General features: G+C 35.0%; 1 protein-coding gene across 1 annotated transcript; it reads left to right on the top strand.

Moving 5' to 3' along the window:
• Nucleotides 1-2,239: 2,239 nt before the first annotated feature.
• LOC140431705 (uncharacterized) lies at nt 2,240-2,593 on the top strand. The gene has a single exon (XM_072519590.1). The coding sequence runs from the start codon at nt 2,240-2,242 to the stop codon at nt 2,591-2,593; it is 354 nt and encodes a 117-aa protein (XP_072375691.1).
• The last annotated feature ends 12,246 nt before the right edge of the window (nt 2,594-14,839 follow it).

The following is a 14,839-nucleotide window of genomic DNA, read 5'->3' as shown; positions in this document are numbered from 1 at the left end:
AGATAATCTAGGGTTACTCATTCTTTCTCTTCGATCAATTGGAAACCCAGTTTCTTCAGAAAAAGCCTTCTAGCAATGTTAGGACTATCGTTGTTTTGTCTGTGAATAATCTGGCTATTGATTCCTGCAGTGAGAAAAAAAATTGTCAAAGGCCAGCGACGCCTCCTCCGTGCTAAATTATATGTTGCAGATAGTTCGTCTACTACGTTAGCTCTACCTTTGTTCTAATTATAAAAAAAAATTAATTTCAGGCAGTTTTTTATGAGTATCTGTTACTGTTGTATCATGGTTGGGAGAAGATAAAAGTAAAACAACTTTTCCTTTCTTTGGTACATACGAAAGAATAGGGTATCCGTTCTAAAATATACATATAGTGGAAAAACTTCCGTCGCTTTCCCTTGCAGGAATTCTATTGGCAAATAAGGCTTATTTTTCCTGATAGTACCTACTGCAGTTAAATTATGAGTCTCACGGAACTTCACCAAGATATCACGACTAGTGTACCAGTTATCAAACGTTATATTGCGTTTGGTCCCAGACCACCATATTGAGTATGTACCTTGATTCCATATTTCGATGGTTTATATCTTTTTAACAATTTGTATGTTTTTGTGTATATTTTATATGTTCTTATGTTAACTGTATTTATGTACTTATAGTTTTTACTGAGCATAGATTGTATTTGAAGCATTTCAATACTTGTAAAAGTCAGATGAAATAAAGAATATTGATTGATTGATTAATTTGGCATGTATTGTCTGAAAGCACATCTCACTCTGAAGGATTCAAGTTTCTCGTCAATTGTAAAAAATTCAGAGGTAGAATATGCACATTTGCAATTTTCCACAAACCTGTCAAAGAAAGCATTCAGAGGTAGAATATGCAGATTTGCAATTTTCCACAAACCTGTCAAAGAAAGTCATATAATTAAAAATTCGAATCGACGTTAGATCATTGTGCAACAGAGAACGTTTCTGTTTCGTCAGTGTTCCACAATTCATAAAAATAATGATGGTTATTTCTGAATGCATCAGATAGGTAAAGGAGAAAGGAGCCCCAACATAGCCTTTATTTCTATCACAGATGTATTCCCATAACGTGGAGAGTTTTTCTAACTTTCAGATTTTTTTGCAATTCGTTGGTAAGTATACTTAACTAAGTCAGCAATCATTTGTCCATCAATAAATAGCAGGAACCACTCAATTGGTGTCTTGGCATGCTTTGCGTGATTTTTGACTCCCGGTAAATGTGTAATTACCTTTTCTGCTCTTGTTCGAACATTTCGGTTATTGGGTTCTTTACTTCATTTCATTTCATTCTTTTCAGAATAATAACAACCTTAAAGAAACGTGATCTTAAACTTAGCAACTGGTCTTGGTGAACGATCAGCTTTTTATTTAGACATGTGTTACCTTTTTCGTTACACCATAAAATGGTATATTTCTGAAGAAGTGTTAAGTAAAAGGAAAACAGATTAAATTTAGTACTGAAGAAATATCATCCCATTGTAATAATATATAAATGTTAGTTATCTCAATTTTTTAATGTATTCGTGAATGTAATTCAGTCGAGAATATCTAGTCACGCAATCTTACCGCTAAAAGAAATTGCGAATTTTAATCCCGAATACAGGTGTCCCTTACCAAAATAATAAGCCAATTAAGGGAACAACAACGAAAGTGCCACCTACACCTTCCACTGTTGCTTTATAGATTTCTATCAAGGCTCGATTAAATATATTGCTTGTTCTTGTTGGTTGTTAGTGGGTGGATACGTGAGAAACTCAACACGAAGAATTCACTTAACTGATCAGTCATACCTACAAAGTTTTTTATTTTGAGACCAATCATTATTATTATATATTTTACACTATTTACACAATTGATAAGAAATTATAACTTTTGTAGTAAATATATCCAATGTATTTACGCAAAGTTAAATTTCGGAAGTATACAAAACAAATTAAATACCTGAACGGCAAAAAAAGTGGCCACGATATCAATTTCCCAAAATAAAAATTCATTGGAAGTTCCAATGAATTTTTAAATATTTCTTCCGATCATGTAGGTATGCTTGTTTTTAACAGTTTTGACGTTTTTGTCGTTGATTTCTGTAGTCGGTGTTTTTTCTCTAAGTTGAAAACATTTAATTAAACAGTTTTTTAACTTTTCAAATGTGGATTTTGACTAAGCAAATAATTAAGATATATGTAGTGTTATCTTCAGTAGATGTTGCCTAAATGATTGCATTGCTACAAGATCAAAGAAGTCAAGTTTATGTATCCGAAACTTTATGTATTCCGAGAACTACCGTACTGAGAGCTTTCCATCGCTTTGTAGAGACTGATACATACTCACTTCGACCTGATTCCGGTCGTAGAAGAATTACCTCCCAAAGAGATGCTTGTTTTATTGCAAAGAATCTTTTAAGAAATCGCCATTCCACTGAAATTGCTGCAAGAAACGGTCTGCAGGAGGTTCGAAATGTGAATGTAAGTGAGAGAACGGTTAGAAGACGCCTCAATGAAAGAGGACTAATGGCAAGAAGGCCGGCTATTGTTTTTGAATTACAACCCAGATACTGTAAGAATTGATTAATTTTTGCTCGACAACATCAACACTGGGATATACAGAATTGGAGTCAAATTCTTTTTACTGATAAATTGCGGTTTTGTTTGAAATCTGGCGATGGCCGAGAGAGAGTTTGAAGATGGAGAAATAAAGATATGCCTAAGCTTGTATGTCCCAGAGAAGAAAGTTTGGCTTTCATTTGGTATCAACGTTCCCTTGAATGTTCACCGGTATATAGAGGATGTTCTGAGAGAAGCAGTAGTTCCATTTGGTCCATTTATGGTAGAAAATTTCATCTGTACGCATGATAATCCACCGCCGCATACTGCAAGAATCGTGACAATTTATTATGGAGAAGTAGAAATTAATACTCTAGAACGGCCAACCTGTAGCCCTGATCAGAATATCATCGAACATTTTTGGCATGAACTTCATCGTAGTGTGAGAAGTCAATCACGCCAGCCATAATGTCTTACGTAACTTCAAAACATGCTTCGTGAAGAAAAAGAACGTATTCCTCAAGTTTTTCTTAAAAATTTGTTAATTTCCCTTCCAAATCGTATTCAAATAGTTATTGATGTTTTAGGACATAATACCCGATATTGGACAATTTTGTTCAAGTTCACTCGTAATTTTTTTTTGTTTGTAATTCGTTTTGATATTACTTACACTATTTTCTGTTATGCTAAGTAATCAACTAGTAATTTCCATTATTTGTTTAAAAAATAAAAAATGTTGAGCATACAATTTGAAGCAGTGCAACTTCCAATGAATTTTTATTTTTGGAAATTTATAGGGTGGCCACTTTTTGCCGGTCAGTGTATTTGTATAGGAATATTGAATCACCAAATTTCTACATTTCAAAAGTGCATCCTTAACACGTTGAGTGGCATGTGAGATCAACATGGTCTCACACTTTTATAGGATTATTTTTACATTAACCAGCCTACAAGTTTTTTCGGGTGGTGCTTCGTTGGCTTCTCAAATTCTGTTTGAACGTATGGCATCAGAAAATTCATGGCCTCTAGATCCTGAATATGTTGTTAACCTTCGTGTTTTGAAGGCAGTGTGACACCATACGACATTTTCAGCATTATCTTCTTCTTCTTCTTTGTATATAGACATGACTCTGTCTGTTTTTTAATGTGCCTTCAGTAATTTGTCGTTCCATAGCTTTCGTGGTCTTCCTACTGATTGTCTTCCTATTGGGGAACCGTCTCTTGCCGTATTTACTATTCTATTTGTTGTCATTCAGCTTATATGATCGTTCCATTCTCCTCTCCTATTTCTTACCCAGTTCTTGATGCATCTACGTCGTATATCTGTACTTCTAGCTCTGTCCCATAGTGTCTTGCCATCAATTTTTCTAAATGTTTTCATCTCTGTTGTTTCTAACATCCTTTTTGTCTTCTCTGTGTCAGGTCTTGTTTCTGCCGCGTATGTCATTATTGGTCTGATGACTGTTTTCTAAATTCTGTTTTTCGGTTCTTTCCCGAGATTTTTATTTCTCCTTTATCTTTCCGTAGCTAGATAATGTGATGCCTAGATATTTAAACTCTATCACTTGTCTATTATCTGACCTTCCAGCCCCAATTTACATCTTAGTAAATTTGCTGTTGTAACCATGCATTTTATCTTTTTTGGGGAAATTAACATGTTAACAAATTTTCACATGGAACAACTTAAAGTTATTAGTTCGTTTTTATATAGTAAGGTTTTATTAGACAATTTGCAATTTATTTAAATTTTGCAATGGATTGTGTATTTTATTTTTTTTTTATTTATATATTAATAATTTATGTAATTTATAGTAAATTTTAAATTGTTATTATTTTTATGACTACTTTTGGTAAGCTTTGTTAATAAAGTTGTACAATTTTCAGTGACAATAAAGCATATTTCTATCGTTTAAAATACAGATTCAGCACAAGAATTTGTTTAACTGATGAACAGATCAAAAAACTCATCATTAGGTAGAAGATACAAAATCTATCTGCTTGCCGTTGTTAGCTACATCTACTTTTGTAAGCGATTTGAACGATTTGACCCATCACTAGCGAACTACGAGTATTGCTAGTATTTTATTCACTACCTCAATCTTCATACGGGATATCCTTTTCACCTCCGTCAGCATAGAATTCTGCAATTGCAAACATTTCTTGGTCTGTTAGCTTTTGTAATTAACTACAGAATTATTGTAATTTATAAGAATATTTTAATCATTCTAGCATATCTAGAATATTATGGTTAACCAACTTCTTTTAAATGACATAAGTGTATTGGCGCTTTTCGATCTAGTCCTGTAGATAATCTTTATTGCGAAGCTAACGAACCTCCTCTTTGTATAAGACGAAATCAACTGCTACTCTCTTATTCAGCATCGGTATCAGCTAACCCCTCTAATCCAGTCCATCCCTTATTTGTAATGTCCACGTATAATTTACACAATACCAATTCCTTACCACCAATAAAACCTATTCCACTAATTTTAGCACAGACACTTAATGATATGTCTCTTACAAATAATAATAATAATAGTCTCCCGTTTTATACCGCTCGCGGCTTTGGGAGTATAGCAGGGTAGTCTGCTATATCTAGGGCCTACGGTAGGGTCTTACAAATACCCTTCCTCTTTATCCCCCTTCATCTCCTCCTTGGATCATGTCCACCCCCAAATTTAACATCTCGCTCACCAACTTCGATAAAAATAAACATCCGAAAGAGATCATTATCAATGCATTTAAAGACATTATAAATACAAATAAATACGACCTAATATTATACACGGAATCCTCAAAAAATGACACAGGAGTAGGCTGCTCTTTTACAACCTCTCACTCACTAATTAAGTCATCACTTATACCAGCCGTCAGCAGCGTTCATACTGGCGAGTTATTTAGTATATTGCAAGCTTTTAACCATATATCTCCACCTAATAAGCAGGTTGCCATATGCACAGACTCTCTAGCATCAATCCATTCTATCAAAAATATATTTACCGATCATCCAATTGTCCAAAAGATCCTAGACTCTTACCAAATTATCTTGTCCCAAAACATAACAGTTACCATAATTTGGCTGCCATCCCATATTGGTATAAAAGGCAATGAAACTGCAGATCACTATGCTAAACTTGCTACAGCATCACCTGAAATCACCGATAAAATTCAAATTTGTAAGGACGTGAAATCATATATTAAAAGAAGAACCAGACTCCTTTGGCAGCAGCATTGGAACTCTAACTGTTTGATCTTACACGAAATACAACTGTCAATAACCAGTCAGCCTACATTTGATTGCTCAGCTCTCTCAAGACGAGATCTCATTGTGATAAGACGACCTCGGATAGGACATTCAAAACTCACACACGGCTACCTAATGTCCTCTAGCATCCATCCCTCCTGTCAAAGCTGCCAATCATATTTAACAATCAAACATATTCTCACTGAATGCCATCAACATTCGGCCAGAAGATTATAATACAAACTCAAAAGTGAAGTACGAGATATCCTAAACAAACCTGACCAAATAAAAGCGGTGCTACAATTCCTTAGAGATGAACACTTATATCAAAAAATATAATTAGATTTTAATTTAAACATTGTATAACATATTATTATCATTCTATATTATTGTAACATATTCTTAATGTAACACTTAATGTTTGTAATGAAAATTCATGTTATAGTACCTGTGTAAGTGGCCATAGTAGCCGAGCACGTTAAAGTTGAAAAAAAAAATGACATAAGTCCAAAAATGGATAAAATAATGCACGACAAAATAGTAATTATTGTATAGTTAATACTTTTAGCTTAAACTCTTTTATTCCATATATACAAAGAGCAAAAGTAACACTGTCATAAAAATTACTTTTTTTACTACATAATTTCTCTGTGTTATAATACGCAAACATATATTTTATACAAAGTAACTAACTTTGCAGGATATAAATGAATAACGAATATCAACTGTAAACAAGTTTCAATATATATATATATATATATATATATATATAGGAAACATTACAGTGTTGACCAAGTAATTGCCTCCATATTAGTCGTAATTCAGCCAGTTAATTATACTTTCCAAATAAATGTCTAACGCGATAAACTTCTTGTTTTGGCGAATAAAAAGATCGAAAAAGGAATGCAGTTATCCAACTGCAAAAGCAAATACTGTTATCTCCTAATGAAACTTTGCTATTAAATAACAATTATTGAAATTGCTACAGTTATTGCATTTTAAAACTAGTTCTTCGGTTCATGGAAAAAGTTTAGCTCTTTCAGTGAGAAGCGAAGAGATTTTATAAAATAGTCCGTCTTCTAACAGGATGTAAATATTTCTTTCTGCATATTACAAGTTCGATTTATTGAAAATGTAAAAAGTAAAATGTAATTTTATAAATGAAGATCTTTAAGAAAAATCATATTTATATAATGTTAATTTAAATCATTTATTTATTTCATTCTAAAACAAATTCAGAATTAAATAGTGTTCAATTTTTTTATTAAGGATGTGGAAAATCTTTAAAGAATCCACTCATTACTGTCTTAATTCGAAATTATATAAAATACAGCATTAGGGATAGCTAAATGAGCTTTTTGTACCATCCCAATTAAAGGCCTATAATAACGGGTGAACCGCCTTTTAAATTTAGTATGAAATTTCATTCTTTATAGAAGAATGTATTTTTCTTTAGCTTATGCTTCAAGCAATCAAGCGGTAAAGTCGTACCTCTTCCTTTATCATACCATTGGAAAGCGTTTCAAAGAAACTTACATTAAACACAATTGGACTGATCCTAGATTCTACGAGATAATATGAATTTACTTATCGTCTCATGGTATGCAATTTTCAAAATTTTTCGATACGTCAACTAAAGCTCTACCTCCAACTTGGACCATACCCCCTGTACAATGTGATCTAACTCCCACTAAATACAACAAATTTGAAACCTATTGCGTAGTAATAAGCCAATTATTCCGTAATAAACTTTCCTGTTTTTTCGATTGCTTTAAAATTTATACTTCTTCTTCTTGCAGTACCGTCTCCTATCGGAGGTTGGCTACCATCACAGCAATCTTTACTTTGTTGGCTGCAGCTCTGAACAACTGTATTGAACTGCACCCATACCACTCCCTTAAATTTCGCAACCAGGAAATCCTCCTACATCCCACATTTCTCTTTTCCGAGATTTTTCCTTGGATTATGAGTCTAAGCAGAGAGTACTTTTCTTCTCCCATTATGTGGCCCAGATATTTCAGTTTTTTTATTTGTATGGTTTTTATGACTTCGCATTCCTTCCCCATCTTCAGCAGAACATCTTGATTTGTTACTCTTTCTGTCCATGGTATTTTCCACATTCTCCTGTAAAACCACATCTCGAATGCCTCAATGTTTTTGATGTTTATCTTTTTCAGTGTCCAGGCTTCCATGCCGTACAGCAGAACGGAGAAAACATAGCACCTTAACATTCTCGTTCTTAAGTTTATATTTATGTCCCGGCTGCATAGGAACTTTTTCATTTTGACAAACGATTGTCTCGCTATCTCTATTCGCCTCTTGATTTCTCTTGTCTGGTCATTAGTATCAGTGAAGCAAACCCCTAAATATTTGTAGGACGTAACTCTTTCAACTGGCTGAATATTTATGGTTAAATTCACATTGGTGTATAGCTTCTTTGTTACAATCATGAATTTAGTCTTTTTGATGTTCAGTTTTAGACCATACTTTTTGGTATGGGTGTTTATATTTTTCATCAAAAACTGTAAACTTGCTAGGTTATCTGTTACTATTAGCGTGTCATCAACGTATCGTATATTGTTAATTAACTCTCCGTTAATGTTCACACCAATGTTTTGCTTCCTGACATATTGTTTCGCTATATATATATATATATATATATATATATATATATATATATATATATATATATTGAATAATAGTGGAGAAAGCACACAGCCCTGATGACGCACACCTCGACGAATCTCAATTTCTTCGGTTAACTCATTATCAACTTTGATTTTTGCTGTTTGTCCCCAGTACAACCTGGCTATGATGTTAATGTCGCGACTGTCGATGTTTTTGCTTCGTAGGATTTCATACAGCTTTTGGTGTCTGACTTTATCGAAGGCCTTCTCAAAATCTATGAAACCTACGTAGAGGTCTTGGTTTACATACAAACATCTTTGCATTAATACACTCAGACCAAACAAAGCTTAATTTAAGCAAAATTTATACAGATGCATCCAAATCCAATAATAGTGTAGGATCAGCAGTTGTTACTACAAATACTATTTATTATAATTACAATTTCCATTAATCAGTAGCATCCTATCTAGAGAACTGTACGCAATTTTATAAGTATTTATTTATATAAGTGACCAGAACATCTCCAAAGCTGGGATAATTATCGATTTCTTCGGTCCATTCCTTACAATAAAACAGCTGTACATAAATTATTCTATAGGCTATCTAATTTAACAACAGTTACATCTTCTAAACAAAGTAAAACAGTAATTTTGTTTCATTTGGATCCTATATCATACCAGTTTGCAAGACAACGAAAAAGCTGATCATCATGCACGTTAAGCAATACAACGTGTGTCATCGGTATTAGCGAATATAATGTCGGTATCTGATTTCAAGTGTTTAGTTAAACAAAAAGGGAAAATGAATGGTACCAGTCACACTCATTTCTACACACTATTAAGACTACAATAAATTTATGGTGTTAAACAAGCATTGTCCGTCAGTTATACGTTAAAGTCTCTCGTTTGCGTATAGGGCACAGCAGAATAACCCATGGTTGCCTTCGATATCTAAAGATTTCTAAATCAAATTGAACTTTGTGTGAATATTGTAACTGTGGTATATCTGTAGCACATATTATGGTCTTCTTCTTCTACAGGTGCTTATTTTCCACCACATTGACCCATCTTATTCTATCCACAGCAGCTCGAAATAGATCAGTTGACGTTAGACAAGTCCACTTCCTAAGATTGGCAAGGCAGGATATACGTCTTATTCCAGGGCCTCTTTTACCCTCAATCTTGGCTTGTAGAATCAACTGAAGAAGTCAGTATTTATCATTACCCATGATGTGGCTGAAGTAAGCCAATTTTCTGTTTTTTATGGTGTTAATAATTTTTTTGTCTTTTCTTAGCTTCTGAAGAATAGTTATGTTTTCCACTCTTTCTAACGGTGTATCGCCTATTGTAATTTGGGCGTTTATGCCGGTGTTCTTACTAATAATCATTATTTTTGTCTTCTTGCAATTTAGTTTTAGGCCGTATTTGTTACATGCTTCTACAACGTTATCAATTATCCTTCGAAGCCCCTGCGCATTATCTGCCAGTTATTTCTTCGTTTGTTATTTCTGGGCCGTAGCGATTGTTTATTTCAGTTGGACTTCGTGCTGCATCTTGTAGCGTAGATGCATATCATAACACACACACACACACGCAGTGATCAACCCTGCCCCTAGGAACATGTGTATACCAATCTACGAATGGGATCCACATGTCCGAAGATCAAACCGGTCACACTTCGCTAGTCGAAGTGGTACCTATCTGACCCCCAGGTTTCTCCTCCACCCCTCCTCATCGTGTGACTTACGTGAGGAGGCTTATGATCTGAGTGAATGAAAGTTACTTAAGGTGTCCTGGGTAATGGAACACCCTCTGTTTTTAATGACTGTGGTTATGCCACCTAACTGTAGGGGTAGCCACATCTAGGCTTTTTTCCCTATTTACATTACTGACTCTATTGAAGTTACTCTATCATGACTTCGGGACTTGAGTCCCTAAAACAAAAGAAAAAAGCGTGTGTTCCGACCATAGAGCCCCCAGCCTTGGCCGACGACTCTATGCTCGGAAAAGAGTGTGTGCTCGGTCACTCGGCCGCCGATTTGGCAAAATAAATTTTGTTCTCCTCGCCGGCCGAGCACCCGAGTAGGGTCCGGCCACTGAGCCCTTGTATGCCGCACAAGACCTCAGTGCTCGGATTTCGCGAGAATATCAGTATTCACCTGATCCGCCTTAGGGGCCTAGTCCGTTGAAACGGTATATGTAGAGCCAGATAGGCCCTCCATATTTGGTCTGTGTTGAAATTGAAATTACAGAAATGTACAGTGAACGAGATTTAAAAATTGGATGAATCCAAAGTGGTTTTTTTGTTTTTTTTTTGTTTTTTTTTGTTTTTATTTTTTTTTTGTTTTTTGTGGACTTCCTTGGAGCTTCAGAACTATAATATGCCTGGGCAACAATTCTTTCCTTTTTTTTCCTTAATCCTATTTGTGTGCGTATGTTGGGGTGAGCATTCCCAACTGTATACTGCTCTCACTCACCCCGGTGTATATTGGGCTTATATCTACCTAAAAACCTAAAAACCTAAAAGAAAAAGCGTACCCTCTCGTCAGAGTTTTTTTGGTCGGTGTTCTATCTTTCTTCATCTTGAGGTTTTGACGACTATGCACCATTACATCCTTTGTTATTCGTTTGGGATCTCCCTATATCTTGCTATTTGCTGCTTTGGTCTTCTGTGTACCGTCCTGATGTTTTCGTTGTAGTTCGTCAGCTCTCTTAGCATTCTACTAGGGTGGTTTGTTAGTCCATTGAATATATCATATGCTCTTTCGTCTAGCGTCCGTAGGATCCTGGTTTGTCCTGAGTCTCTGAATACGTACCTTAGTGGTACGTATTTTGGTATTTTTAAGGCGTCTCGTATGATTTGATTTTGAGATCTCTGAATCTTCATTCTGTTCGACTTGCAGGTGTGTCCCCATGCTGCTGAGGCGTACGTTAAGACTGGCATGATGATGCTGTTTGCAACCCTGATTTTGGTTTTAAATCTTAGTTTGCTTCTTCTGCCTATGAGCGTTGAGAGCTGACTTTTCAGCGCTTTGGCTTTGTATACCTGTTGGTTGACATGTTCCGTGAATGTTAGCTTCTTGTTAAGTAACACTCCTAGGTATCTTGCCTGGTTACTCCATTCTACTGGGGTGTTGTCTATCGTGATTTCACGGTTTGGTACACTTCTTCTATGACTAAACATTACAGCCTGGGTTTTTTCTGAGTTTAAGGCTATTTTCCATTTTATGCACCATCGTTGAAATCTATTTAGTGCTCTTTGCAGGTGATTAGCTGCATGATCCGGGTTTCTCCAGCTAACCGCTATTGCTGTGTCGTCTGCGTAAAGACTTAACAGAGATCCGGGTTCTGTTGGTGTGTCGGCCGTATAGATGGTATACAGGTATGGCGACAGCACGGCGTCCTGAGGCACACCCGCTTCCAGGGCTCCGACTTCAGACAGGGTTGCCCCTATTCGAATCCGGAACCTTCTGTTAGCAAGGTATGACGCAAGGTGCATATCATAATCATCTTGGCATACAAATTTATATTCAAGGCCAGGTCGCTCATGTCAAAGAGAGTGGGCGTGGTTCTTTCAACCATATAGAAGCTGTGTATTATTTTTCAAATCCAAGAACAATTAGATAATATATTAGAAGTTATTATTATTGTTGGCCGCCATTTAGTCCGTAGGGAGAACGAGTAGATAAAAGAAAATTTTAGGACAAAACTATGCTTTTATTATTTCTTTGTAATGAACAAAAACATTATTAAAAGATTCTAGGTTAAAAAAATTACGTAATTCCAGAAAGACATTAAAATACCAATTTGTGTTTACAGTATTCAATCACCATGAGAAGTGTTTATACAAAACTAAAATTAAAATCATGTCGTAAGAAAACAAACATTTATATTATAGCATTTAGTAGTTAAGAAAATGAATTTATATTTTATCCCAAATTTCGAAATTCGTTCACATTAAAAAAACCTGTTATTTATTATCTAGAATATCTATTATAATTAAAATAATAGTAAAGCACTTCACTGTTTCTTTTTAAGTTCGTAAATATTCCTCGCTTGCTCAATAGAAAAAAATTTTTATCGAAATTATAATGAATTTTCTGAAACTCTTAAAACGGCTACAATCTTCGAATAATTCCTGCATATATTCTTTCCATTTTCGTAATTTATCTTCGATGGTAGTCGAAATCTGGCCTTCAATGTCTACAGCTATGCCTGTATTGCGTTGTTTTATGGTATTCTGTACCATATTATGGTATATTGTCCTAAACACATTAATGCATGGCAAAATGTATATCACAAGTTTTAACACCTAATTACATCCCTTTAATTAGTTTTTTTACTACTCCAAGAAAGATAGTGTGAATTTGATATGTATGCTGATCATAGAATTATGTCCTTTAGTTTTTTTCTCTCTGTGATCTTTCGAGATATTTAACCATCGTTAAATCTCTGAAACAGAAATTCAGTAATGCCATTATTTTAATATGTCGTTCGGCTACTAAACAGATCTTTGGGACTTCAATTGGACTATGTGTAAGCTCTTTACTGATGCTTGATAGACCTTTTATTTGACACTGTAAATGCTTGTAGTGAAGCTACATTGAACTTTCCCATAACAAGAGTAAGTAATGTTAAAGCTGTCCAACTATGCTGGAGGTTCGCCCGTAGGACTCTGATTTGAGCCATCGAAGCCTCTGATAGTTTTAAAGGATAATTTTTGAATCTGTAATACGTCTACAGTATTTAATAAACCTTGTTAATCGTGTATACTAAGATTGGTGTATCTTACCCGATATTCCGATTTTTCAACAAACAGTCTCTGGTCTTAAGGCCTTGATTTTGATTCTTTGGTTGGGTCCTTAAAATTGCTTTATAACTTTCTTCTTTGGGCACGCGGGCGGATGAGGATCATAGTAGGATCACCTAGGCATATTAGTGGGATCGACTATAGTTAAGTTTGCTCCATAATACATGCCCTAAGTAGCCCTCACCACAGTAACAGCCCATTTTTTTATTCGTTAGCATAGTTTACTATATTGGAAAGAGTGCTCCTCCTTCAACATGATACCTATCTAATAACAACTTACATTATCCAGGTATATGCCCCTACAGCTGACAAACCATTACGATATAAGTAAAGCATTCTTTAATGAAGTATCCAACACCTTGAAACACCTTCCCAAAAAGGACCTAACCTTGATTATGGGTGATTTAAATGCACAAGATTGGTAGAAGACAATCGGGAGAATTTATAGGACAGTTTGGGCTGTGAGAAAGAAATGAGCGAGAAGACCGATTGGGTGAATTTGTATCAGAAGAAGAGTTTACAATTACTAACACTTTTTTCAATCTCCCATACAGAATATTATACACGTGGAAATCACCTCAAGATACTTCAGACCACATAATCAGAAATCAAACAGATTACATTGTGATTAATAAAAGATTTCGTAACAGCATTATATTATTCAAGACATACCCAGAAGCCGATATCAACTCAGACCCTAATATACTGATTTACAAAAGGAGGGTCAGGCTAAAGAAGATTCTACGTAGTGTCAACCCAAAGTACGACATTAGGCTACTCAAAGACCAACGCAAAGGACAAAGTGTAAAACAGTATGTACATATTTGAATACCATTATTCAAACGGATTTAATATACTAGGAGCTTGAAAAATTTCATAGAGTTTCACAAAACACACAAGAAAAATTCCCCAAACCACCAAAAATTAAGAAAAAATCGTAGATCACAAATGAGATTCTAGATCAGGACAAGAAAGCGAAAGGCGAAAGGCTAAAGATCAGGACAAGACATTATACAAAAAAATAGAAAAAGAGATTAAACAGAAATCAGAATGGTTAAAAACACCCCGCTGAGAGAACAATGTGCGGAAACACAGCTATTACAACAGAAACACGTTTCATTGAATACGCACAAAAAAGTTAAAGAAGCTGCAGGCTTATACAAGCTTAGAAGAGTTGGATGTTTGGCAGACAACCAAGGTAATCCACTACTAAGTGTGGAAGAGAGACTAGACACTTGGAAAAAATATGTAAAAGTAACATTTGCAGATGAAAGGCAGATTGTCATTGAAGACATAGAATGCCAAACAGGACCCCCGATTACTATTGAAGAAGTCACAGCAGCTATTAGAAAAACTAAAGATGGTAAACCTGTTTGTATGCATTTTCTTTAGACCACGTCCTAGCATCCATATTTGCCTTTTTTGGTCTTTTGTTGAGCTCCAGATGTGTACTTTTTGATAATTGGTAGAGTATTTCTCTCTTCAAATACTGTCTAGCTTAATATTTGAATCAGAAACAGAATTGGTGACTAAAGCCGCATCTGTAATCGTTCCAACTAATCATATTTTTTTATAATTTTAATAGTAAA

The sequence above is a fragment of the Diabrotica undecimpunctata genome, unplaced genomic scaffold (assembly GCF_040954645.1).
Source record: "Diabrotica undecimpunctata isolate CICGRU unplaced genomic scaffold, icDiaUnde3 ctg00001119.1, whole genome shotgun sequence".
Classification (NCBI taxonomy): Eukaryota; Metazoa; Arthropoda; class Insecta; order Coleoptera; family Chrysomelidae; genus Diabrotica; species Diabrotica undecimpunctata.
Note: the sequence above shows the minus strand (reverse complement) of the source record. Positions and strands in the feature narration are given on the sequence as shown.

Coding starts and splice junctions, on each gene's coding strand:
- LOC140431705 (XM_072519590.1), top strand. CDS start 2,240: ATGATTGCATTGCTACAAGATCAAAGAAGTCAAGTTTATGTATCCGAA.